At 46.5% G+C, this 27,946-nt stretch overlaps 3 protein-coding genes and 1 non-coding gene across 6 annotated transcripts; 1 reads left to right on the top strand and 3 right to left on the bottom strand.

Moving 5' to 3' along the window:
- The first annotated feature begins 3 nt into the window (after nucleotides 1-3).
- LOC117586754 (extracellular sulfatase SULF-1 homolog) lies at nucleotides 4-27,362 on the top strand. 3 transcript variants are annotated; one of them, XM_034277063.1, is made up of 11 exons: nucleotides 4-216; nucleotides 577-715; nucleotides 7,722-7,765; nucleotides 23,082-23,985; nucleotides 24,038-24,364; nucleotides 24,431-25,088; nucleotides 25,147-26,051; nucleotides 26,113-26,423; nucleotides 26,483-26,686; nucleotides 26,743-26,845; nucleotides 26,912-27,362. In XM_034277063.1, exons 4-11 carry the CDS (start codon nucleotides 23,189-23,191, stop codon nucleotides 27,018-27,020), a joined length of 3,414 nt encoding a protein of 1,137 aa, XP_034132954.1. In that variant the 5' UTR covers nucleotides 4-216; nucleotides 577-715; nucleotides 7,722-7,765; nucleotides 23,082-23,188; the 3' UTR covers nucleotides 27,021-27,362. The 3 variants fall into 3 exon arrangements, with proteins under 3 accessions (XP_034132954.1, XP_034132955.1, XP_034132953.1); XM_034277064.1 differs by having other exon boundaries at nucleotides 4-715; nucleotides 23,085-23,985; XM_034277062.1 differs by having other exon boundaries at nucleotides 4-715.
- Nucleotides 9,756-11,932, bottom strand: LOC117586756. The gene is made up of 3 exons (XM_034277065.1): nucleotides 11,654-11,932; nucleotides 11,022-11,194; nucleotides 9,756-10,955 (listed from the first exon to the last, which is right to left on the bottom strand). Exons 1-3 carry the CDS (start codon nucleotides 11,850-11,852, stop codon nucleotides 9,819-9,821), a joined length of 1,509 nt encoding a protein of 502 aa, XP_034132956.1. The 5' UTR covers nucleotides 11,853-11,932; the 3' UTR covers nucleotides 9,756-9,818.
- LOC117586757 lies at nucleotides 12,924-14,652 on the bottom strand. Its single transcript, XM_034277066.1, has 3 exons — nucleotides 14,371-14,652; nucleotides 14,124-14,299; nucleotides 12,924-14,068 (listed from the first exon to the last, which is right to left on the bottom strand). Exons 1-3 carry the CDS (start codon nucleotides 14,567-14,569, stop codon nucleotides 12,944-12,946), a joined length of 1,500 nt encoding a protein of 499 aa, XP_034132957.1. The 5' UTR covers nucleotides 14,570-14,652; the 3' UTR covers nucleotides 12,924-12,943.
- On the bottom strand, nucleotides 16,327-16,399 carry Trnaf-gaa. The gene has a single exon. It is a non-coding gene; the product is annotated as a tRNA-Phe (tRNA).
- Nucleotides 27,363-27,946: the final 584 nt, after the last annotated feature.

Here is a 27,946-nt window from a genome sequence, read left to right as displayed (position 1 = left end):
CGACAATACCAACTTCCACCTTGTATAATTTCGTATTTCACGTATCGGGCCTTCTGAAAGCGACCGTTGTTATTTCCGTAAATATATATTTAAAAAAAACAATTGCAAGCTGTTGGACTTAGTGTAGAATATGGAAATCGATTCGCCGGTTTAAACTGCTCGCGCGCCAAAAACAAACAAGACAAAAACAATATTCAACAAAGAAATTGTGATTTTGTGAGTGCAAGGCCCACGTTGAGCGGCGTCCATAAATAATATACTCGTGCCGCCTTAAAGTGCATTGACAGCTGCTGCTATTGACCAATCTGTGAGAGCGCGGAGGAAGCATTTCCGTGGGATCGCTTTGGTCTTGCGTTGGTGTTCCCTTTGTAGGCGGCCTCCCCCCTGCCTTATCAGCGACTGTTTCTCTTTCTCGTTTTTATTGAATCTCCCCGTTTGATTGGGCGATTTATTTCATTTCGGTCTTCGGGTTTCTGTTTGTTAGTCACACGCGCCGGCAGCAGCGGCAGCGGCAGCAGCTGTTAATCGATCGCGTTTTTATTGTCAATTACCAAGTTTATCGTTTAATTTGAAAAGTTTCAGCAACTATAAATAGAAGTGAAGTGTTGAAAAGGCGTAGACAGCTTACAATTTAGACTCATTCGTGATACAAGTTTTTAAGTGTTTCATTCGTGCTGTTGGGTGTTTTGTGTGTAATTTACTTGAACAGCAAAAGGTAAGACAAGCTTCATATTACATGTACAAAACATGCATACATGCATATCTATAGGTTATATTGCTTAGATCGTTAAATTTGTCGATGGCCTCAGCAATTTTGCACTTTTTGAACTCTGCCACGACTCTCCATCACCAATTCATTGCTGTCCGAGTGCATTTAAAAGGTTTTTTCTTATTGATCATAACTTGAAATCAGCTTTTATGAGCTGTTCTAAACGATACCTCTTCCCCTTGAGCATGAACTATTTGTATGTATTGCTGAATCTACGTTCTAGAGAGAGAAATGTATTTCTGTTCCACTCGAAAGTGAAAGTGCTTGCCATGGTGCACTGCAGTGGTAAGGAAATGGTAATGTGACCCACTTAAGATCAACAATTTTAGCCCGACACTTGGCTGCTTCCTAGGGTGCCTTTTGGGTAATGTAACTCAATATGTCAACCCAAAAGGTGTTGCTTCCTTGCGGCAAACAAATAAATACTACCTAAGCACACGGCCTACCTGGGGGCCTACCATTCAAGGTCTTTCTCTTTCTCTCTTTCTTTTTCTCTTTTGAAGGCGGCTTCTGTGTTTCTGACTGCGAGTAGTGTGTGTGGGCCTGTCCATCTGTTCTCTCTTGAGTTCCGGCGTGTTAATCTTTTGTTCAGATGAGATGCTTATCGCACCTACTGAACCTATGGGCCAAACTGTTTGTCATGACGACAGGTGCAGTTGGCTGGGAAACTAAGTTTCCTGGCTCTGAGAGAACTGAGAAACCCTCTCAGAGCCAGTGTTAGAGTTCATTTGTGCGAATGATTGACGTGGCAGCCGGCAACTCTGACCCCACTCAATGAGCTGCAGCGAGTACGCAATTTATGTTAATTGTTTGCTTGGCATATACCCTTACCGTTGAGGGTTGAGGGTACATCGGATACAGCACGGTCCATGGAGACAACAAAGAGCATCCCAACTTCGGTTCACTTTCCTCTCCTTTCGTTTCGTTTCGTTTGACGCTTTTCCCTGGGGTCCGTAGTACGTACCCGTCCAAGCATTTAATTAGACACTTTTTACTTTTCCCAGCGCTAGACGGAAACTTCTATCTACCAAGTGTGTGCTGTGCTGTGCTGTGCTGTGGTGTGGTGTGTAGTGGCGGCAACAAGTTGAAGCTTCAGCCAAAGCCAGAGCCGGGAGGCTGTCGCCGTCTAATTGTTTTGACTGTGGCAATTTCTCCTGGCCTTTTTTGGATTCAGTCGCGACTGCAGCCGGGGAAGCATCGGCTTGGGGCATGGACGGATAGAGATGGACAAACTGGTTTGTGTGCGCAATCCGAGAAGAATAATTCGGTCAGCAGCGGGTTAAGGCTCATCAGCCAGTGCCTCCCATCCGAGAGAATGGGAAAGAGATTGTGCGGGTTGCCCCCCCTCAGGCACTGACCAAAGCGAACGATCCGTTTTGGCCTTTTACCGTAATCAGGTTTCGGGTTTTCTTGTACGTCAACAGTCGAACAACAACAACCCAAAATGAATGAATGAATGGACTTGATGGAGTGGCGGATGGAGTAAGTCGATGCCTGAATGAGCGACAGGCGGCTGGCTGGGGCTTGGCAATCCATCAAACTGTCCTCGAAACTGGTGGACCAACGCCACCACTTAATGAGTGGCTCCGTCGCTGTCCGTGCTCCTCCCATTTGCATCCGCCCCTCTCACTCATTCTACTCAGATCCACTCGCAGTCGGAGCCATTAGCCACACAAGCTATGCATATGGTGATGGAACGCATAAAATACAGTCATAAAATCGCCCCAAGAGGCGGAGCACGCGCTTTGGAGCGCCGTTTAATTGCGCCTCGCGATCTGTGCGCCTCAATTTGCATTTTCCTCCACGCTGCCGGCCTGCCTGCCACTTTGTGAATGAGGAAAACTGCATGTCTAATGGTGGTCCAGCTGCAGCGGCTGGTTATGCTTGTTGTTCTGGAAACAAGTGTAAATTGCACACGCTTGCCACAACGACACTTTCCACACTCGCTAATTACTCAGAAATCAATTTCAATTTTCTGCCGCCCCAGTCCCACTCCCATTCCTGAAGTCAATTGATAAGAGAGGGCCCTGGAGGGCAGATGTAGGCTATCTGGGGTTAATTGTGTGAATAGCAATTGAAATGTTTTAGAAACTATTCAAAATAGAGGCGCCAACTGGGGGTTATAGATCCCAAAACAGAGCGACAGCTGATCGGAGCATGTTTAGTCAGTTTTGAAATATATTTCCTACTACTTCGTTGACTGCTCAAGACGATATTCAAATTCTCTATCCCCTGCTTCAAGGCTCTAGCGTGCTATATCTTGGACCAGAACCGCCCTACGCATGTCCAGCCCCGGGCTAGAGCAAATCGCGCGAAACATTCAAAAGACTATGATGGGCTGGACCGGAGTCTGACAGGGGGTTGGTACTGGTAATTGTAAGCGGCTATTAAAATAATTTAAACCCGCCGCCGTTCGGCCATAAAGCTAGGGCCTGACCGGGAAAAGGAAAGGGAAAGGGAAAGGGAAAAAGGATTACCTGACGAGTGCTCGCCCCAAAGGGATTAGCATAATTTTCGCTAATATTTTGAGCACAAGTCTCAGAGGGCATAATGCGCTTAGAAATATAAATAAAGGCGGCATTAACCTGAATGGTGGTCGCAGCTGCTGCAGGGCCGCAGGATTGCAGGCAAAAAGTAGAAACAGAATGCAGGAGGCATGAGGCATGCAGCACAGCCACAGCCACAGCCACAGCCATGATGAGCGGCAGTGGCAGTAAACGCGCCAAAAAGCAGCGACGGCAAACGTTGCGGCGACTGCATTAAAGTGGAAAATCCTGTCTGACAACATTTAAACTAAAAAAGATATATATACCGACATAAGCATGAGTACATACAGCAACCCATAGTAAATATGTAGAAAAAACCAACAGCAACAAAAAAACAACACCATAATAAGCGTGAAAAAGGCAAAATGAGAGCAAAACCTACCCAGGGAGTCCCAGTCCCAGTCCCAGCAAGAGAGTAACACTACGAGTACCCTGCCATGACAGAGCCAGAGCAGGATGAAGCCAGGCAATGCAAAGCTAGAAAAAGAAACTAAATAGTTGCTGTATTCGCAGATGGAGATACCCTGTACTTCTCAGTTTACATATTTGCACACCAAGAACTCGTTAAAAAATAAATACAACTTGTAGAACGAAGATTGATTTAATTATTAGTAAATTTCGAACACATATTCCTCCACTGCCACATTTGTGTCTTGTCCATTAAACTCTTTGCAGGAATACAGCAAACCAATGTAGACAGCCAGACAAATGACAATGAAAACAAAACTAAATGAAAATGATAAATAGACACTGAGAGAGGCTGCAGGATTGTGGGAGTAATAAAGGGTTTCCCATGAGTAATTATAGTGCATGCGGGCAAATGGGTAATTACGAGAGCAAAAGCTATAAAGTATTTCATTAGGTTTCATTTTCCTGCAAAAAGAAGGCTTGAATGTATGCAGATAAGTCTTTAAAATAACACATTGCATGCCACACCACATCATTTGCTAAATCTCATTAATGGTCTAATAACAGTCTGCAGTTAGTGCCTGTTTCCAAGGCTAAATAGGTGCTAAATTTCCCACACATTTCACTGCACATTTCTCTGTCTGTCTCTTCTCGCTATCGCAAATAAACAAACAAGCAACCGGCAATCAGAATCACATTCAAAGCATGTTTATCGTGGGGGCAAAAGCAAATTAACAAACGAAAACCTCATGTGGTGTTTCCCACAGCGGAATCTAAAAACGAAACTCAAGCTGAAAAATCGAACGATACACGCACACACACCAATCAAACATTCAAATCGTATAATTTTACGAACTCTGCCAGTAATTCCTTATTATTATATATCCATATGTGTGCCCTAAAAAATATCATCTAAAATATATGCAAATTGCACGCCCAAATCTGGATGTTGACAGGCCAAAACTGAGAGATTTTGTATCTCTGGCTGAATGATCTTGAAACTTGCTGAAAACCGAAACGATGATTAATGATGTTGCATTTGTGTACTTTTTGAAATATTAAACATCTCCCAGAGCAGCGCGTGCCGTCTCGAAAATTTTGAATAATCTCTCCAAGTGCTAATTGAAAATATTTCCCAGAACTGTGAGTGCTCTGTGCGGTTTTCAAAGTCAATTTGTGATGCGGTCAGCAAATTTGTGTGCACTTTATCAGGTATATTCGTAATATTACTCAAGCGAAGCGGGCAAAATTATTATAAATAAATCAACTATGGCTTTAGCTTTAGTTGCTGTTTTCAATCAACTCCTAGTTCCCACTCCATTTCTTGCCCATTGTGGCATTTCCGTTTCAAGTCAATCCAAAAGTTCCTCAACCACACATTTCTCTTGCATTGACAAATTGAAATAAATATCTCATACACATTCTGGGACTTTAAGTCTTTGTTTCCTCTGGAATGATACATAAATATGGCCTTCGTTCTGTCAAAGTCATAGGCAGAAAAAGAGAGAGATGGAGAGGGAGTGGAAAAAGGTAAGAACCGAAACCGAAGCAAACGTCTTTTGGGGCGCACAAATGCCGAATGACCCTGCTGCCTCCGTCCTCTTTCTCGCTCTGATATTGGTCATTGTGTGTGTGCACAAGACAAAGGACTCACATCTCACTGCATGCGTAAAATAAATAATTTGTTTGCCCAGAATGTCCAATCAATTGTTCAATTGTTGAATAATTAATTCGGTTACAACGTTGGTCGTGTCTCTCCAGCGGCTAGCAATCAATTAATAACATTTTTTTTTACAAATGAATTACAGATGTAAAAAATATTACAGCCATAAAGCACAATAAAACGATTCTTAATTGTGATTTAAATGCGCCATTTGCATTACCATTTTCAATTTGCAGCTTCCATCAAAGCTTAGATATCGCTGGAGGCGTTTATGACTTTTTTGTTTGATGGCTTGATGTTGGTATTTGTGATTTGAGCTATTTCTTTGTGCCATTCAAATGATTTTTTCATTTGATTTGTGACAGATTTATGGCTAAACCCATTTGCGGTGATTATTGGTTATGTTATGGGCAGATTATAGGGATTGGGTATGCAAAACATTCCACTCTATTGAGAGGTATGCATGAGATGATCTCTCTGCTTGAGTTATCTTCTACTGTGAAATGTTCTGTGGAAATATTTCTCACACATTTCTCGCACTCACTCCCGCAGCCCTCCATCCTCTCCACTCAATCGACAGCAATTGGTGCGTAACTTCCTCCTTCTCTGAAACCCATTGAAGCGTTACGGAAAGCATTATTGCCATACGAATTGTTTGTCTGCTTGCACACTGTTCAATGGGTGGGTATTTCTCTCTCCATGAAATCATCATGCAACTACCTGTTCCCCATTCCCCATTCCCCATTCCCCCAGTCCCGTGGCTTTACTATTTATAGGCAAATGCGCAGTATGCCCACGGCACAAGTCATCCCCAAAGTCATTTCGTGTTCCAGCTCCCCCGTGAAGATCAATGACTTTTGGTGGGGAGTTGGCTGGGGAAGGAGGGAGAGTTCGCGCTTATCAGCAAGTTCTGGTCTGTTGATAAAGAAGCGATGGCAGGTGACGAGCGGCACGATAAATAGAATGGACAGCAATCAATAATGAAGAGTTGAAAGAGTGAAGTGCTATGCTGTGCCACGCTGTGCTGCTTCCTCTGTCATTCAGTTTGTCAGTCAGTCATTCGGGCAGTCTGTGTGCGAGTGTCAGGGCAGGTGCCTGTTGTATTTACCTGCAATCAAAGCAGTTTATGTTTTACCTTTTTATTCTGTTTGTCAGTCTTGTATGTAAATACAAACAAGCACTTGAGGGAAGAGTATACAGAGCCAAGGGAAATTCTAGGCAAGGTAAAGCAGTCAAAGTAATCCAATAGACAAATAGATAACCTTTTGCATAATCTACCTTGCCCCTTCCAGCATTCACTTCTGCCATTCAATTTAATCGTTTTGTTTGCCTTCCCAACGCTGCGTATACGCAATGAGTGCAGTGAGTTTCTTTTCAGTGTGCATGTGGATGCCATTTGATTGGATTCGAGTTGGATTCGTTCAAGGTTTTCCCACACCCCGGTGCTACCAGAGGAGTTCTCTGCACTGCCGTGCCGTTTGCATGTCAAATGAACACTTTCAGCAAAAGGTGTTAATGATAAGAGAAAATATCAACAACAACTCTGCCTGGTGCAAAACTGGGTTAAAAGGTCTCTCCCCAATGGATGGGACGGGGGCATTGCGCATACGCAGCGTTGCAGTAAAGTCGTAACAAAATACAAACTACAAATCCAGGAAGGCGGCAGCTGTTTGTTCAATAAAAGCCAAACAAGGCTAGCCTTAAAGTAGAGAACAGACAACGACCTGTAAATGCTCTCTTAGGATTAGGACTTCAGATTTATAAATAATCAAGTAATCTTTCTTGCATCAAAACCAGAAAAGAGAGTCTTAAGCCGCGATCTGAAACGAGTTATGATTATATGACAAACGAATCCCATTAAATCGCACAATTTACATTCACATTCACACTGCAGTCAGTCAGTCAGTCAGTCATTTACATGAGTTCTGTGCACTCAATTAAAATGCCAAGTTCAGCGGCTGCCAACATTCGAAAACTGACAGCTGACAGATGGAAATTTAGTGTGGAACGCAAAGGAAGCTAGGGAAAAGCTACGGACTTGGGTCATGGACTTCCCACTCCACGTGCTCAACAGTTGAACTATCAATCATTCAGTGTTCATTTCGCTTTGAAGCAGGTGCTAAATGTGTCAGTTTTAAACGAACAGAAAGCCAAAAGTTCACAAGGAGTAGAGACAGCTTCTAGCATTTTACAAATGTCAACGATTTGAGCTGGGAATAAGAGAATTATTAATGAGAAATACTTTGATGGGGGACGATTGTTTTGTTCTATGATGAACCTATTATTTGTATCTAAAGTTGTTCATAAAAGTTATTTCCCTTTGCTTGACTTGCAGATTAATTACAGCTAAGAAGGAAGTCAAAGAGTTTGTCACCGAAGGTGAGTTTTCCCTTTAAAATCAAAGTATCTTAGCAATATTCCCACTGAGGATTAGGGTTCAGTATGTAGCCCAGATACAGAGTTGTATTTATAAAGAAATTCCAATCAAATGCAACCCTTTTCTTTTCTGCACTTAAATGCACTGCATACATTTCGGCGTTCCCTTAAAAGCAATGTCAGAATTTTCTTTCACAAAAGTAATTAACGAAAAGTGCGGATACGAGTGTATATGAAAGGCATTTTCCTTTGCACACAGCTCCCTGTATCCATTCAGTTCCTTCCGCTTGCCTGAGTACAGTCCGAATCCACAGTGCCGAGGCAATTGAATGCACTGCATGCCTGTGGACTGAACTCTCACCTCTCGAAGAAATGGACGGAGAAATCAGCAGCGGAGCAGGCCAGTGGCTGGAGCCTCCTCTTAATTAATGTGCAAAATCACGCGTCTGCATTTAATTCACTTTGTTGCCTGGGAAACTGCGCCATGCCACAGAGACAGAGACAGAGCCGCCCAGAGAACTCCCGAGATGTCGGGGAAAGCCACTCGAGAAATGTGGCAACATTTTTGCACGCACTTGACGGCCTGTCGATGCGATTGGGCCGCCAGATTGTAACGCGGCCCCCATCTTGGCCAGCATCATCTATTTAAGGGCATTTGTCAGCTTTTTCCCAGCCATCGCATCGAATGGATCGAATTGTTGCGCTTGGGCTGCTGTGGCCACTGGCAATTGTCCTTTATGGCCATTCCTTCATTAGGCCCCCACATCTTGGATGGCATTTTAATGCAATTTTTATGCGCATTTTTGTGCTCTGTAATGGCGCTCTGTCCCACCTTCCCCGCTTCCTCCTCCGCCAGACCATGTTGATGTGTCACTCTGGCGAGCATGTAAGATGTAATTTCAATTGTAATTCATATAATTCGCTTTATTGTTGTCTCCATGGGCCTTGGTTGGGGCACTTGTAGGCGAATGAAATCGAAAGATAAAAGTGCTGGGCTTTCATTTCTATTGTAGGAAAAGGTTGCCAAACTTCAGTTGTTGGATAAATGTTCTATATGCAAGTCTCTGAAGCAAGCGGAGGGCAGGCTTTTTGAACCAAACCCAAAAAGAAACCCCCATCAGCGAAACTCTATTAGAGCGCAAGGAATGTCGTGTCAAACTTCAATGTGTCTCTCATCATGCACACGCAATGTATGCTGTTTGATTGGTTAAGGACTATTTTACTTTATATACTGATGGGATTTAGATTCGCTATTTGTGTTCCAACTCAGATATTATTTTAGAGCAGTTGCTCACTGTGAGAATTCCCATAAATTAAATAATCTCTATGTAAAGTATTCCTTTGCACACAGCTCCCTGTTTCCGCTTGCCTGAGCTCCACCATTGAATGCACCACCAGAAGCCAGCAACTTCACACCGAGTACTTACCGAGTAATCTTGCAGCTGTTGGCCATCAGGAAACTATGCTTAATTGGGCATGCGGCCCAATATGATCCATAACTAGTAGGCAAGAAGCTAAACAAACATGTGAACAGAGCCTCACAAAAGCGCCATCAAAGTGTCAAAAATGGGGCATACCAAGCCAAGGGATGTGTTGCTTATATCTTATACGATATATGTGCGCTATGCCATGAACTTTAGGGGATTTAGGCATCGAGGGGAAGTGGGATCCAGCCGCAGCGGAGACACATATGTACACACATAAATTAGCTCATAATAAAGTTCAAAATAAACTACGGCGTGGCGACCGGCGGCGGCATGCCTATAAAAATAGTCTCCAGTGGCAGGGAGTGGGAAAATTAAGCGCATTAAACATTTGAGAAGGCATAAATATTCATAAAAAGAACAGTCCAAAGTCTGAATGCAGCTGCTACTGCGGGCAGGATCGAATGGGAGACTGGGCCGTGGTCTTTGCATTTTTTGTAGGCCATGCGGAAGTCAATGGGGCGTATGAGTAATGTTTCCCACTCCCCCACACACATAAAAAGATAAAGAACATTGTCAAGTGTCTCGAATTTATTGAATTCATATGATAGAAGACGCACTAGTAGGTACAACTAGTAGGCCATGACATCATGCACTCGTCGGAAGCGCTCGCCAGCCTTCCGCAGCGTCGTGCCGCGCGTCTCCGGCATGAGAATGGCGAAGGCCACCAACCCCACCACGAGGATAATGCCCACTATCACAAAATAGTTGTAGAAGTACTCGGACGTGGCGGAGGTGAATGTGGCAATCACAACGATGTGGATCACCTGTTCGACGCACACGATCAGGCCTATCAGGAAGGGCTTCACTCGCAGAGGGAAAGCCTCACCCAGATAGGCCGACGAGCTGCAGACATAGATGCCCGCGAAGAACTGGAGGGCAATGCCCAGATTGCTCACCTGCCGCATGTAGTAGGGGCTCAGGATGTTCACGTAATCCCCATAGACTCCGGCCATGCCCAGCATCAGGCCAGCCATGCACATGAGGCCGAGCAGCGAGACGAACTTGCGGCCCACTGTGTCCAGAATGACCAGCGTGAGGAGGGATCCGAGCAGGCGGAGTGCGCCAAAGACAATGCTCGGCCAGGCGTAGGCGGTGCCCTCGTACACATAGCTGCTCGACTCTATGGAATAGGAGAGTGGCAGTGACATGGCGAAGGCCACAAAGCACCGAAAGAAGAGCATCTTGATGAAGGGCATCACGGATTCGGCCACCTGCTCGCCCACGCCCTGGCTGGTGCCCTCCACGACATACAGCTTGGCCTCCTCGTACGCCTGATTGCCCCTCTCGACGGTCCACCAGCTGTCCAAGAGTCGCCGAATGCTGGCCCGCGCCTTATCCTCCTGGTTCTGTCGAATGTAGAATATGGGAGACTCGATGGCCATGGTCACGCTGCCCAAGGCAATGGCGGAGAAGACAATGCCAAAGATGCCGTGCACCCGATTCACGGCCATGCCCAGATCACCTGCCCACTGCGAGTCGTAGATCACCTGAATGGCGATGCCCAGGCTGAGGCCGTACTGCTCCAAGGCGGCGCAGGTGCCGCGACTATTGCTGCCGGAGATTTCCGCACTGTGAATGATGAAGGGCACCGTGATCAGGCCGATGCCCACGCCGCCCAAGTAGCGGGCGGCCAAAATGGACTCGTACTCGTACGGGGCACTCACAAATATAATGGCATCGATCAGGTTCATAATACTGCCCAAACCCTGTAGGAAAATGGGAGGTACTATTAAGTAGAGTGACACGACAACGTCTCTTATTTGTTTACTCACATAGAAGATCATTTTGGGGAGAAAAGACACCGCCAGAGCGGAAACAACAGCTCCAATGATGAATCCGATGAACCAACTGTACTGGAACTCCAGGGTGGTCGCCACATTTCCGTTCAAATTCCAGCCCAGACCCTGGGCCATGTCCAGTCCAGCACACACGAATGCAAAGGTGGCTAAAAGGGGGTTAGTTTGTATTTTAGAGACAGTCAAAATGGTTGAGATCCCAAATGTTCTCTTGAATCCATCAAACGTACTTCATTTCTAAAGAGCTCTATCAACAATTGTGCTGCAATTCGGTTACAATTGGGATCAAAATGGAATCCAAATAACGACTAGAAAGGCGCCACTGATCACCTGAAACACCTGAATATTGCCATTCTAAATGGGAAAATGATTCTTGTTTACGCTCTCTCTCTCTCTCTCTATCTCTCTCTCTCTCTTCGTGTTCCAAAGAAACTTTTATCAAACGAAGAAGATACATAAATACTTTTATAAATTCCAGCTACTGATTATGATAAGAAACTACACTGATAAACACTGTGACACCGGATTTGTTCGGTTCTGGGTCGTAACCCTGAATACCTAAACAACTTTGGGCACCTCCTTAAGCTGCTCTCTCGCTGTTGGCTCACCTGCTGTTCCAGTTTTCGTTGCAGTTTTGCTCCAGCGACCACCCGGGTTAACGATCACCACATTGACACTGACGTCGGGCGGCGGTGGCGGTGGAGCCCTGCCGGTGGTGATGTACGTGGTCTGCGTTTCTTGTCCAGTGAGGTAATTGGTCTGCTGTACAGTGACCGGCGCCGAGGTCACATATGTTGTGGTCGACATTTTCCTCAGTTATATAAGAAAAGTGCGTTCGCAAATTGAATATCAACCTCAAGAGCCGTTCGGTTCGTTTGATTTGGTGGCTCTGGACGTACTGTTGCGAGTATTTATAATTTTATTTGTACTCGAACTGTAAGTCAGTGCTATCAGCATAATAGATATCTGGCCAACAGATAATTGATATGTTCGTAATATATTATCAGCTGCTAGATACACGCGTATCGTACATTCCTCCTGCTGCTACCACTTTTTACTCTTCGCCCGTGATTCACTGCCGAAATAAGCCTAGATAAGTCGCTGTAAAGGGGCCAAGACACGACTGACTCACTCACTGCCTGGCTGCTTAAATTGATCGTTCCAGTTGGGTCAAAGCTCACCTTCAACTGAGGTGATGCATAGCGCGTATACTGTAGGGGGTACCCCAGTGCAGTGTGTCTCTGGGAAAGCCTAGGCACAGGCCCCCGGAGGATGACTGGCTGCCTGGCTGCCTGGCTGCCAAATTTTTCAATGAGTACAAAGTTGCCTCATGAGCTATGGGTCAGCAATCCGCAGATTGTAACTGATATGCTCGAAAGTATGACATTAAAAGAGGATCAGTGTTCAGTCAGTTTAATCCTTTTCAAGTGGAACTTCAAGCTTTATCAACGACTTTTAATAGAGATTCTCAGACCTAAATCTCATATAAAATTACAACTTTCAAGAGATACTTTTTTCTTTATTATTTTTGTTTATATGGGAAAATTAGGAAGAAATTGAAATGTAGAACTTTATAGTGAAAAATGTTAAAGGAAAACCTGCAATTTTAGCTCTCACAAACAGAGTTTTTAAGAATTTTGTATATCCAATCAATGGCTGTTTTTCCAGCTATTAAAAGCATATGGATAAATCACTGTTTTCGGCACACAAAAATAGGCCCTTGATGAATACTTTCTGAGTGACAAAACGCAAATGCATCTTCCTGGATACTATATTCAAGGACAGTTGCAACAGCCAGCCTAGGCACTGATAAACCAAATCAAAACTTCACTTTTCCTTTTAAATTTGTAACAGTTTATTTAACATTAATCGTGCAAACGATCGTACGACAATTGTTTCTAGTAGGGTCTAACATTATGCACTCTCTGGAAGAGCTCGCCAGCCTTTCGCAACGTCAGTTTCTTTGTCTCCGGCATGGCAATGGCAAAGAAAATCAGGCCCAGCAGCATGATAATGCCCACGATGAGGAAGTACTGGTACAGGTACTCCGTTGTGGGCTTGAAGGCGACTATCACAATGATGTGGATCACCTGTTCGCAGGAAACGATGAGGCCCACCAAGAAGGGTTTGACTCTCATGGGAAACGCCTCGCCCATATAGGGGCAGGAGCTGCAGATGAAGAGTCCGGCAAAGGCCTGGAAGGCGAGTCCCAGATTGCACACCTGCCCCATGTAGTACACGTACGTATACATGTTGGCCGGAGTGGCATATATCCCTCCCATGCCCAGCATTAGGCCGGCCATGCAGAGCAGACCCAGCAGCGAGACGCCCTTGCGCCCGAGATGGTCCACGGCGCAGGCGGCGATTAAGGTGCTGAGGACACGCAATCCACCATACAAATAGAGGGGCCAGGCGTCGACTGTGCCCTCAGAGGTGGCCGTGCTTTCCACGATGGACCAAGTCAGGGGCAGGGAGAGGGTGAACGCCACGAAGCAGCGGAAGAAAAAGAGCTTGCAGAAGGGCATCACGGAAGCGGACAGCTCCTCGCCGAGGCTCCGGCTCTCGCTCTCCACCACATACAGCCTGGCCTCCTCGAACAGCGCGTTCACGGTTGCCGGCAGATTTTCTGCAACGAGCATTTTCTGGCACTGTAGCGCCTTCTCCTCCTGGTTGCGGCGTATATAAAAGATGGGCGACTCCACGGACACCAGGGTAACCAGCAAGCCAATCACCGAAAAGACAATACCCAGAATGCCGTGGGCCAGGTTCGTGGAATCGTCCAGTGACCATTCCGTGTCGTAGGTCACTTGGATGAAGAGACCCATGGCCAAGGCAAGCTGTTCCATTCCTGACTCAAAGCCGCGTTGCAGTGTGGATATCTCGCCGATGTGTATGAGGAATGGCACTGTGATTAGGCCAATGCCCACTCCGCCCACATAGCGGGCGGCCAGCAGTGCTGTGTACTCGTTTGGGGCAGACGTGAAGACAATGGCACCCGTCAGCTGCATAATGCCACCCAGGAGCTGGAGAGAATGCGCATGTCAGAGGAGCGATCCCAGTGGATTGTCGATTACTCACATAATACGCGACCTTTGGCAGGAATGTCATTGTGAGTGCAGCCACACAGGCTCCAATGATGACACCGATAAACCAGCTGTATTGAAACTCCGGCGTTATCAGAAAAACGCCAACGGTCTGATTCCAGCCCACACTTTGGGCCAAGTCCATGCCTCCGTAGACCAGAAACCAGAAAACTGGAAAGCAACAAAAGGATTTGTAACCCAAAATCATTTTCCTTTCCCTGCTAGTTTGTGGATAAACTCACGTACTGAGGGCGTCAGCGATCTACGACTTGTATTCCGCATAAAACGCGTATTTGTAACCGTCACCGTCACCGTCTGGGCTGGCTGTGGCTGTGGCTGTGGCTGTGGCGCACATCCTGGGCTGCCGCATGGGGGAGGTGGTGCAAAGTTGGTTTCCGTTTTGCCGTCGGCGGGAGCTGTTGTTGCATAAGTGACCGTCATACCGCTCACTTTTCGAAGGGTAACCAAAAAGCGGAGCAGTTGAAACTTCTTTCTCGGTGGCTCGTTCGAAACTGGAACTCGCTTTCAGCACTTTCTTCACATTTAATGGCGAACTGCCATGTATCTAGCTGGTATCTAGCTTCCCTTATTGATACAAAGTTTGATAGATAATTACCATTGTAATCAGTTTGTAGATATCGTACAGGTGTCTTCCACTGATTTCATTTGATTCCAGGTACCGATTCGATTAAGTACCTCGGCACTGATTCGTGGTCAATCAGCTACAGGGTTCTTTTTTTTTGTTATCTTTTGCTTCTAGGAAGTCCCCAGGTACGGAAGGAAAATTATGAATAATTGATTGCCAAGTTTGTGAGTTGTCAATTTATTTAGTTACTCGTAGTTTTAACTATTCTTGACCTGACCCAAAGCTCTGCTTTGCAACATGGCGCCTTCTAGCCTCTTCTTTATGCGTGTTGCAGCAACAGTCAAGAGCAAAATCATCTTCGTAATTATTCCACAGAGGCGGGGCAGCACTCAAGTGTTTGCTTGAGTTGTCTCAAATTGCGTAATGTCTGAACTGACATTGCCATTTCCATCCACAGCTCCAACCCATCATCAGCCAGCCAGCCAGCCAGCCAGGCAGACCATCTTCATGGACCAATCTATCTTGTTGCGCCCCAAACTGTCAAATCGCACACATGTCGCTCTGTCTATGGGGGACTGAAGAGTGCCGAGTGCGCACTGGGTGCTGGATAATAAGAGACGACAGGCCGAATGACAGACAGACAGCAGGGCAGGGCCGATGGGGCAGACTGTGACTGTTGCCTGTTTCTTGTCATTTGTCGCTGCTCCTCGACAAATTAGCGCGACGCGACGCCAATTCCAGTTGCAGCCTCCAGTCTTCATTTCCATTTCCATTTCTGAGAGATTCAAGTACATTTTAATGAGTTTATGCATAAAGTTGTCTAATGGCGCACAAATTATGAACGCCACCACCAACATATGGGATACCCAGATACGGCTGTAGATGAAGATAGAAATGGATATATAAATGGAGATGGAGATGGAGATGGGGCAATGGGCACATGGCAAATGGCACATGAGAGCACTTTGCCTTTGCCTGCAGGAGAAACGCTGTGCCTGGCGATGTGTTTGCTGTCTGCTGTGCCAACTAATGGAGCCTAATTACTCTGGCCGACAGACAGCAGCCGTCAAGCGCAACGCGAATCTCTGGGCCAATAAAAATGTATTAGACACAACACACATTCCCGGACTGTCATTTATTCTTTGTCAAATAAACCATATGCTGCTGCTGCCTGCTGCTGCCTAAGCCTTTGCCTCATCCATCCTGCAGCAGACGCCTCTGTACACTCATCTGCAAAGCCTTCTCCCAGCACTTGACCAGCAGGAAGAAATATACACATTTCATGGATACCCACAGCACTCTCCTCCAGTGGTGGAGGTACGTGAGACGCAAAGGCCTGCCGGTTGGTCTGGGCATTCCGGCAGTTCAACAGAAATTTAGTTCACAGAAAATCGAAACTGAGAACTGACACGAAAATCATTTCAATCAACTCCACCAAAAGTAAATACAAACAAAACGTGTGTCAAATATGATTTATTAGCTTTTGGGTGTGAATCATTTTTCTAAATATAAAAAAAAGAGGAAATACAAATATTTATTATTTAAAAATACAAGGAAAGAATATAACAATTATAAGTACATAATAAAAAGTGAGTTAAAAAAAAGAAAGTCTTGCCGAAACCCGGGATTGAACCGGGGACCTTTAGATCTTCAGTCTAACGCTCTCCCAACTGAGCTATTTCGGCTGTTGTATCACCTTCAACATCCAACGCATCGAGTGCTAAGGTATCCCCACAACAAATATCTACGCCTCTTATGAAGGAAACGCAATCTTGCATCAATCTTGGACTGCGCGTATAAATACTCGTACCCAGGTTCACAGTAAAGTTCATTTCATTTCAGTTTTCTATTTATAAATCCCCATTTCTGCGAGCTTTGCCAATTTTGTTTGGGCTGTCACAATTTCTGACATTCGGAATGATTTACGTTGACACTTGCGACGTCTTAATAGCCCCAAAAACAGCAATCTGGGTGGAAAATCTCAATGCAGCTGCAGCTCTGTTTTCTTTATAGCGGAAATTTCAGTGTTGATTTCCTCCGACTGTGGGATAAAGTGTAATAATTACGTTAATTGTAACATTTGTTACATTTTATGGGCACACAGAACATGTAATAATAAAATTGTATTCTCAACGAGGCGTGTCTGAGGATGGGCAGGGGCAGGGGCAGGCCGGGCGGCAAGGTTGCAATTAATTTTCGTTGATTTTTGTTGGCAAACTGTCAGAATGTAAATGTTCGTTCTTTGAACTTGGCAAATGGCAAATAAAAATATTGTATTTAAATATATCGAAAATTCATGGAAAATCAGTAATTGGATTCATTTTTTGTATAATCAAAATCCCTTACTCAGTGCCCGGTAATTTTGTATATTGATTGACACCTCCTGCCTTCTAATATATAGAAATTTCAAGCCCTTGCCCGCACCAACACAAACAATTCCATGAGTAATCGAGTGAATCATTAGGAAACAAGGAAACAAACAATATAATCGGGCATACAATTAATGTTCCGCTGCCCTGCCAAGATCAAACCTCTTGCTGCATTCCTCTGTTATGGAAAGTGCCGCAGTAACCTGATAAATTCATTCGAAATCCAAGTGCCTTGCCCAATGCCTTTTTTTTCAGCTGTCAGAGCAGGGCTCGTGCTCGTGCTCGTGCTCGTGATCGTGTCCCTGTACCTCAAAAGCTGTAGCCTTGTGTGCTTGCCTGGCTATAACCTGATCCCTCACAGGTCTCTGGGAAGAGCACCTTTTGTGCCGAGTGTATCTGTGGCAGCGTGTGTGCTATGCTCGTGTGTTTGTGCAACTAATGCGGCTTCCGTTTGACGCCCGGCGCTGAAAACTGAGCCTCCAAAAACCTCCGAGAAGCTTAGGGCTGGGATCGTCATTGTCTGCAGCCCCAGGTCTCTGCTGCCTTTTTGGGGCTCTGTTAATGATTCACATTCTTGAAAACCGATCGTGTGGCAGACCGAAATTCCTTTGAAAACCAAGCCATGCCCCCACGTCCACGCCCAGTTGTCGGTTTATGATTTATAGCCAGCCGCCTGCCCACAGCAGCAGCAGCAGCAGCAGCAGCCACACATCAGATTTCATATTTCTTGCGAGTGTTTTTTGACCACTGTCCACCATTTAGTCCAAGGCAAGCAGGTTTTATTCTGCTTCTCTTTTTCTCTTTTGTTGCATTTGTTAATATTAATTTAATTATGATGCTTGTTTGTGTGTCATCACCGAGCAAATTTCATAAATTTCAGACCGTCTGGAGGCAGCAATTAATTGTGTTGCATGTTCAGCGGCAACCAAATTGAATTGCGACCAAACAATGACGACAACAGCATTCCTCTGATATGTCAACAGAATGTTTAACATTTTCGCTAGAATTTCTATTTTCGGTAGGTCACAACTTTCAATTGGATTCTCGCCTGTCTGCTGTCTGCTAAGCGGCCAGACCTTGAGAACTTGAAAACACTGAAATGGTGGGGAAATGGTTCGACTACTAGGGAGAAATGTTGAACTTTCAGCTTGAACAGAGTCTCTGGGGGGAAGCACTTTTCAATGAAATAGTTCTCAAGTTAAAGGCTTAAGTGGCCTTTCTACGATAAGAAAGTACAAATTGTGGCAGAAATCGATTTTCATGAAGAAAAGCAATACATAAAACCCTCTCCACACAATCGTACGACATTTGGCATGGCTAGGAATGATATGTAAATGTCAGGCAAGCAGAAAGTCCTTTCCAGAATGGAGTACACCATTCCAGTTGAGGGCGCTTTTTGTGGCCGCAAGTACACTTTTTGCCAGCAGTGCCTTGCCCAATGGCAGTTGCATTTTTACCATTTCCATTGCTAAGTGGGTCACAATTTGATTTGATTTGTTTATGGCACAACAACAGCAACACGAGAACCAAAGAATTGAATGGGACTGAGGCTCTGTTTATGATTAAACTAGACTCATTCCCCGGGGTAATTGCCTTATTAGGGCAATTATAGGCAGAATACGTTGAGGAGGGAGGGACACTCTATTGCCACCTCACTTTTAACCTTTTACCAGCAAAGCGACTTGTTTGAAGCGGATGGGAGAAGGCCTTCTTGGCCATAACTTGTAATTGAGTTAATTGCACAAATTCTTCTTGTTTTTTTTTATGAGTTGCCTTTGCGAAACTCCGCCAGCAGCTGCAAAATAAATTTACTAAAAATCTGTAAAACAAATTACCAAAAGACATGTCCAAATATTAAAAGAAGTTTGTTTGTGGTTCTTTTTTTTGGTTGATTAAGAATGAATAAATTTCCAGTTGGCAATGCAATTGAAGTCTGTTGAATACTCGTAAAACTCAGACTGAATGGAAGCTCTGGTCATTGGCCTCTGCCTGGGAATTGGCCATAAATTAGGGGGAAATAACAGCTAAACTGAAATCACAGCCACTCTCTCAGGTCACTCTCCTTGTTATAATTCTGACAACAGCAACAAAAACACAAACCACAAGATTTATTGAAAACCATTCCCGCAAACAATTTGTTGGCATTGAAATTTATTGTTGAGTTGTCAGCTCCGACGGCGGAACACGATTTGAATGAGTTCTGTTCCGCTATGTCCCGACATTTTGGTGTTTTATTTCTATTTACAAATTGGTCTCCAGTTTGTGGATAACAATGTGAAACATATTCCATGTTCGCTACAATTGATCCACGAAGGGTACAACATTTCTCTTGCCTTCCCTGGATCTCTACCCCACAAGTTGTTTTATTTAAAAAAAGGAAAAACATATTAATCTTTAATTGTTTTGTACAACTTTTCATCATTTTCTGTCTCTTGTCTGAGTGAATTTAATTGGTTTGACAGTTGCTTTTAAGGGGAGTGAAGGGCAACGTTTTATGACTGCCGGAAAAGTAGAAACATTTTTTTAACGATATTCCACCACACAATCTATCATGCACACAGCCACAGTGGCCCTCGCAAATGCTCTGAGAACTGAACTTTCTCGAGTGTTGGCCCAAAAGGGAACTTAAATATTTCAAGTCCATTACAGAACTGTCACAACATGTTCAGGTTTCACTCGGTTGAGGCGAGTTGAGTGTGCAAAACGCAAATTGGCTCTGCCACTCTCCTCCGCTGTCCGCCCTCCCGATCCATCGCCTGTCCAACCCACTTAAGTGACATTTGCCACATGTTTCGGAGACCGAGTTGGGTTCTGGCCACGCTGTTGTAGGCGTTTTCTGTATGTATGTTTTTGGGCTTGTGGGGGGGTACGTAGTACCATTAAAAATGCATAAATCGAACCGAAAAAGCCGCCAGCCGCAAGTAACGAAGATGTTGCATAGACTTCTCGTGTGTGGGAGTGTGTGTTGCATTGCCAGTTGCAAGTTGCTGCGGTCCGCGCATGAGTTAGCTTTTAAATAGTTAGTTAAGCGTTAAATTGACTTGGCGAAGCCATCAACTGGTCACATGTCAGACCCAATCCCCAGTCGCCTGCCTTGTTAATTGCATAATTAAGCGCAAAGTTGGACTTGGACCCGGCTTGGGATTGCTGCCTACGCAGAAACTGCTCCACATTTGCAGACCAAGTGACGTCTGAAAGATTGCCTGCTCCAACTGCTGTTCCTCCTATTTGCCCACTTGAGACGTTGACATCCACGCTAATGAGTCGCGAGTTCCTGGCAATCCGATGCGATAACGTGGAATTTATCATCTCTGCCTCTGTCAGATTAGTCAACTTCAGTCTATTTGCATATTCATAAATCTGCAGACTGCAAACTGGAGAGTGGAGAGTGGAGAGTGTAGACCATGCTCCTGGCCTGCTGCTGTCTGGACCTCAAGTGGACTTCGACTCTAAGCTAATTGAAATCTGTATTTACTTTTAATTGAATGCCTGAATGCTCCAGCCCTATCTGATCTATCTGCCTGCCTCTTGGTCTGCTGGTTTCCCTCTTTTGCTGTGTAATCATTTTGTCTGCTGGATAAGAGAAATCGCCTTATTTTACATGCAATTTGTTTGTCACTCTCTCACATTGCAGCGACTCGTGGCTTGCTTAGTTTATTGCAAAGCGAATTGCACACTCGACACATCTCTGATTTCGGGCATAAAAGAAATGTGACTCAGAGATGAGACGCTCAGTGTTCCTGGAATACCGAAAGGGAAAGAAACAAACAAAAATGTAAGCTTTGGTGCCCTTACAAAAGGGGAAAAGGAGAGACAGCAAGAATCATCCTTCAAGTAAATTTTGCTGTAATAAAATTTTACGATCGCCTAGCAACAGGCACGACTTTTTTGAGTCTGTAGATCGCGGGAATAAGGAATAAGGAATGAGGAATGGCGGCATGGGGGCATGGGGGATCGCAGCAGAAGGACACAAAACAAAAGTCATGAAATTCATGAATGAATCAGGAAATCGTGTTGGCGTTCGTACTCCTCCAACCGATCCTCTCTCCCGCTCGATCCCTCATTCGACGGCTTCTTCAGCTGTGGGACAAGTTTTGTGTTCTGTTTGTTGCCAGGCCGAGAACAAGTTCCCTGTGGTCCAGGTCCAGGTCGGGACACCCTCCTGTCCTGCTCTTTGTGACCAGTCTGCGCATGCGTGACGTCTGTCAGCAGGCGGCAGGAAGATGCCTCAACATACCAAAACAAAAAAAAACAGAAAACATAAAGAAAAGAGCCAGTTTGAGAGCCTCTTTTGGCTGCGGTTTTCGCTGGTTTGGTTTATTTGGTTTGTTTGCCAAGAAACATGTTTGTTTCCCTTTTTAGGGCCATGCCATCCATGGACGCTGCGGTTGGGTCATGCTGGGCTCAAACTTGTTCCCAGTCCCCATGATTTGCCGAACTGCATTTATAAGCGAGTGAACAACGAGAACAGCCTTGGCGAAATAAGGAAGTTTCGTCTGTCAAGTGGCTGTGGGGTGCTTCCAGCTGCTTTCTGCCACTTCAGCTGCAGCTTCAGCTTCAGCTTCAGCTTTCTTTCTCTTCCGTTCGATTTATATTTTGATGGTTGGAAAATGCAGCATAATTGAGCAGAAATACAAAAAGGCCTGGCGAAATATTGCATTTGCAACAGAGACTGGAACTCCTCATCCATTGTGCCACGTTCAAGTGGCTGCCATTCATTTTGCATCCATTGCCGCCGGATGTTCGGGGCATCTCCAGCTATCAGCTATTTCTGTTTGCAACATGCAACCTGTCTCGTTTCTTTTTCCCCTTTTAAACCGACATTTTGTTTGTCTTTTGGACTCCACACCCAAAAAGCTTTTGGAGGAAGTATTTTTTGGGTGCGATTATGCAACAGTCAGGCTGTGACTGCACTTGAAACGGAGTTTGAACTGGGTTGGGTTTCGTTCACATTCAGATTTGAAGAGATATTCGCTTAGATGAAGACTGCAGAGAGCACTTTGAAGAGTCAATTAATGAGCTAAGGTTTAAGAAAAGAGAAGAGAGAGCGGCAAAGAGTCAGAGAGCATGCCGAAAAGAGAGAGCATCCGCTCCTACTCAATGTTTTTTGGGAAGCTCTGTTTGTCTTTTAAAGAGATATTCCACCTGGCACTTCACTAGAAGTTGTTTCAAATGATTCTCCATTGACCACACCAAGGTCATGTCAATGGTTGAGTGCCCTTACAGTAGAAGGTCGAATCTTTATGGGTTTTGCTTGTACTTAAAGTCGCGGAGGACAGCGGTTTACGTTACCATTTCTGGCAATTACAATCCAACGAAACGGGCCATAAATCACACTTAAAGAGCACTTTTTATAGCCTCCGACTTGCACTCAATGAAATGCAGGTTACTCGAGTAGGTAGGAGGTGGGAGGTGGTTCGGGTTCCGGCTCAATGCCAAGTGAGCATAAAAGTGCACAAGAAAACGTACGTGGATTTGGCCACAGGATAAGGGAAAAGGGAATGACTGTGGCTGTGGCTGCAGTTTTCACTTAACGGCAAGTGGCACATAAATTTCAGCAAGGACGAAAATACACTCGAGCGGGAACAGAGAAGAGGAGTGGGTGCCGGTTGCAGGGTGCACAACCGTTGACAGTCGCGTTGCCGACATTTTCTGATAAGTGGACAAAATGTGCATCGCTCTGCTCTGATTTTTGGTTGACTTTGCCGCTGCCGCTGCCTCTGCCATGCTTTGGGGCAAACAATCTTGGCAAATATTTGGTGGCAAGGGCACTCGAGTCGAGGCATCGTCGAGGTCAACTGGTGCATGAAATTTCGCAGCAGCTGCAAAAAGAGAAAATCCCAAAGCAGCTGCAACTGGAGCCTGGGGAGCCACGGGATGCCCTGAGATTGTCGATTGTCGAGAGGCGCACACTTGAGTTGGCCAAAATCTCAATTAAAACATCTCAGAAATGCCTTCACTCGGTGACTAAATTTATTCTCTATCTTAATTTTTTCAGTAGACAACCATGAGATACTCTGCAGGCGACTGCTGTGCGGTTTGAACGCATCTTCCGACGCTCAGAATGAGCGCCTAGAAACGTTCCTTCCTCACAAATACTGAACAATGGGTCCCTGCAGCAAGCACCTGGCAATTGGCTGCCTGATACTCTTCCTTTTTGTGCTGCAAGTGCTCAGCAAGGAGCAGTCAGCATCCGGCGAGCCATCGCCCAGCGGCCAACACCGACAGCAGCATCATCGCAGCCGTTCGGGCAAGCGTTTCTCCCGCGACTCGAATGGACCACGCGAGCGGCGACCCAACATCATACTGATACTCACCGATGACCAGGATGTGGAGCTGGGATCGCTGAACTTTATGCCGCGCACGCTGCGACTGCTGAGGGATGGTGGGGCCGAGTTCCGGCACGCGTACACCACCACGCCCATGTGCTGTCCGGCCCGATCGTCGCTGCTGACGGGCATGTATGTGCACAACCACATGGTGTTCACCAACAACGACAACTGCTCGAGCCCCCAGTGGCAGGCCACGCACGAGACACGCTCCTATGCCACGTATCTGTCGAATGCCGGCTACCGCACCGGTTACTTCGGCAAGTATCTGAACAAGTACAACGGATCGTACATACCGCCCGGGTGGCGCGAGTGGGGCGGGCTGATCATGAACTCCAAGTACTACAACTACAGCATCAATCTGAACGGGCAGAAGATCAAGCATGGCTTCGACTATGCCAAGGACTACTATCCGGATCTGATAGCCAACGATTCGATTGCATTCCTGCGCTCCTCGAAGCAGCAGAACCAACGCAAGCCCGTGCTGCTCACAATGAGCTTTCCAGCGCCGCACGGCCCAGAGGATTCAGCACCGCAGTACAGTCATCTCTTCTTCAATGTGACCACACATCAGTGAGTAAACAGATCCTTTTCCCTTTCTTTCCTAACTCTGTTGTGCTCACAGCACGCCCTCGTACGATCACGCTCCGAATCCGGACAAGCAATGGATCCTCAGAGTCACCGATCCCATGCAGCCCGTGCACAAGCGCTTCACCAATCTGCTGATGACCAAGCGCCTGCAGACACTCCAGAGTGTGGATGTGGCCGTGGAGCGGGTGTACAACGAGCTGCGGGATCTCGGGGAGCTGGACAACACGTACATTGTGTACACCTCGGACCATGGCTACCATCTCGGGCAGTTTGGCTTGATCAAGGGCAAGAGTTTTCCCTTCGAGTTCGATGTGCGAGTGCCGTTCCTCATCCGTGGCCCTGGCATACAGGCCTCCAAGGTGTAAGTGTTTGCAGCCCATGGAGGCAGCCTTTCCCCTAATTATAGTCATTTTTAACTCCCTGGCAGTGTCAATGAAATCGTGTTGAATGTGGATCTGGCTCCCACTTTCCTGGACATGGGTGGCGTACCCACGCCCCAGCACATGGATGGGCGCAGCATTCTGCCCCTGCTGCTCAGCAGGAATCGCGCTGTGCGGGATAACTGGCCCGACAGCTTCCTAATCGAGAGCTCTGGGCGCCGGGAGACGGCCGATCAGATTGCGGAGTCGCGTGCAAGGCTCCAGGCCGAGCGCCGCAGCATGAAGCTGGCCAACAGCTCGCTGCTCGAGGACTTCCTAGGCGGAGGCACTACCCTCGGCAGCACTGCTGCAACGCTAATGAGCTCCAGCACCACGCAGCAGCAGGATGAATTCGATGAAGACACGGACACTGACTTCGAAGAGGATGAACTGGATGGGGATGGTGCCATGGACAGTTCAGCGGCTGCTTTGGACGACGAGGATATGGAGGATGCCGCTGCCGAGGAAGACGACGACGAACTGGAGGAGCAGGAGCTGCTGCAACAGCAGGACAACAATCTGCCAGTGGCTCCGTACATAACCAAAATGATGCGCCTCAACTCGGAGTGCTCCGATCCGGCGCTGCTGAAGAACTGCCTGCCCGGCCAGAAGTGGAAGTGCGTCAGCGAGAATGGACGTTGGCGGAAGCACAAGTGCAAGTTCCACGTAAGTAAAGCAGCCAGAAAATGTGCAAGGATGAAGCTCAACTTATATTCCCTTTCAGCTGCAGCTCGAGCACCAGTTGGCGGCCATGCCCCGCAAGCAATACCAAAGGAATTGTGCCTGCTTCACCTCGGATGGCCTGGTGTACACCAAGATCCGAGCACCCTCTGCCAGTGCCCATCGCCTGAACAAGCGCACGCACCATGGCCCACCGACGAAGCGCAGGAACAAGCGGGAGGTGGTCGTCTATCACAGGGAGATGCCCTACGAAATGGAGGAGCTGCTGGATCTGCATCAAACAATCGATCTGCTGGCAGAGCACAGCCATCGCAGCAAGCGAGAGGTGTCCGCCAATGGCAATGGCAACTCCAACGAAACGATTGCTCAGGTCATCCAGCAGATACAGACCACACTGGAAACCCTGGAGCACAAGTTCAACGAGCACGAGCTGCACAGTCCCAGCGGAAACTCCAGCTCCAATTCCTTTGTGCGTGGCGGAAAGTTTCCCAAGACTGGCGGGCGGGTGGGCCATCGCTGCTTTGTGGATGCGAACACGAGCAAAGTGAACTGCTCGGATGTGATCTACGACGATGAGAAGACGTGGCGCACCTCACGCAACCAGATCGACATGCTGATCAAGCTGCTGAAGGACAAGATCGGCAGGCTGAAGGAGATGAAGAAACTGCTGCGGGAGAGCAACAAGCAGGCATTGGCCGCAGGCAGACGCAACGAGAGCCGCAGGCGCAACGAGGCAAATCTTTTGGGCGAGACTGGAGCTGGACCAGAGTTCAACATGAGCTACTTTACGGGTGCTACCAGCACGCCACGGACCAGTGTGGGACAAAAGGAGATCTTCCGCGGCTTTGGCAGTGCCGCCGTCTTTGACTCCACGGAGCAGCAGCAGCCGCAGACGCCGCGCTATGCCTCACGCGCCGAATGCTACTGCGAACCAGATGCGGGAGAGAAGTAAGCAGTGATCAGCAGTGGCCAGAAGATATCACATAATTCATTTCCCGTAATCCCACAGCTATGCAGACTCCAAGGAAATGGCTCGGGAGGCGCGGCGCAAGCTCAAGGAGGAGCGTCAGCGGAAAAAGGAGCGCAAGCGGATCAAGAAGGCCCGCCTGGAGAAGGAGTGTCTGTCGGAGAAGATGAACTGCTTCTCGCACGACAACCAGCACTGGCGCACGGCTCCCCTGTGGAACGACAGTCCCTTCTGCTTTTGCATGAATGCCAACAACAATACGTACTCCTGCCTGAGGACCATCAATGCCACCCACAACTATCTCTACTGCGAGTTCACCACGGGCTTGATTACCTTTTACAACCTGACCATAGGTACGTTTGGGAAGCCACTGAGATTTACTGCAGCTAATCTCTTCCCTGACTCATTCTAGATCGCTTTGAGACCACGAATCGTGCTGCCAGTCTGACGCCAGGTGACAGGGCCCACATGCACGATGCCCTCGAGCAGCTGAAGGGCTGTCGCGGCCGCAGCTGCAGCGTACGCAGACATCAGGCACACCTCCTGGAGACTGGCTCTGCTCCACACTTGCCTGCAGTCATCAATCAAGTGCAACGCAACAACAAACGCAAGCACTGTAAGTAGCAATTTCTTGATTTAAGTTTTTGTTTAACCATTTCCTGTTCTCTGCAGCTCCTTTGTCGGCCAGTGTGGGCAACTTTGGCTTTGTGGGCAGTCGACTGGACATGGATGGGCTGCCACCGTTCAAGCGTCGCAAGCTATCCAAATACCACAGGTGAGTGAGTGAGTTGGAGTGTCCATCAAGTGTAGGGAGGCCTGGAACGAAACTTTCTTTCTGCAGATGGACTGGCTCGCAGCAGACGCACCTGAAGAGGCGCCCCTGGAAGCAGCAGCAGCAGCAGCAGCAGCAACAGTCCAGCCGGCCTATGCCCACGCAGGCAGCAGCCTAGACGGATAAATGGACAGCTGGAATTGGAGTCTCAGTCCCAGTGAATACACACATATCCTATGCGTACCTTGCTTGCCACCTGCCACCCTGCTCCTCCCTCTTTGGTTAGCCCTCACATTGGAATTCTTCATACATAAATAAGACTGTGTTTTTTTTTAATATAATCCATCTACTTATGTTTAGTCTCATTTCGGTCCTACGGCTTGCAATATTTACTGTTTACGACTTTTAATTAGCCCTAAGCCTGAGAGCCCCTTAATTTGTATATAAATTTAAACGTGGAGCCACCAACAGCTATCGAATACGACTATGAACTATACACTAAATAAATTATTTAGCGAAATTGGTTACAAGTTAAATTAGTTGAGTAAAACCTAGCAAAGAAATCGATGAACTGTAGCGAATCCAAATCAATTTTGCATTTATTGGCCATCCATCATTGCTGAATGAACAATCAAAAGCGCTAACAATTTGTTGTCACTGTGTATTAGAGAACTAAATCCATATACATACACATTTATGCCCAACTAGTTACGTTCTAAGTGTTAAGTCGCCTCCCCTAATCCAGTCGCCCCCAAACCCACAGAGAGCCACTAAAGGCCTTTCTGTAGCAGCCGCCGCGCTTCGCCAACGAACAAACATACAGCATGTTGTATCTGCCACGTTAATAATGTCATAAAATTAACTTTGAAGTTTAAACACACATAAATACATATTTCAATTCAACTAGATAACAAAACAAAGCAAAAACAAAATAAAGAGTTGCAAATAATAAACACTTCTCGCACATTTGTTGATTAATTAATCTATTTTCCTGCTCTATGATCCTTTAACTCAGACTGTAGACTGGCTCATCGATGCATCAATTTATTCCACCATAGCAACCAGCCTGTGTCAGAGATCACTGACAACCGATTCGCTTGTGTA

This window comes from Drosophila guanche, unplaced genomic scaffold, assembly GCF_900245975.1.
Source record: "Drosophila guanche unplaced genomic scaffold, DGUA_6, whole genome shotgun sequence".
NCBI lineage: Eukaryota > Metazoa > Arthropoda > Insecta > Diptera > Drosophilidae > Drosophila > Drosophila guanche.
Note: the sequence above shows the minus strand (reverse complement) of the source record. Positions and strands in the feature narration are given on the sequence as shown.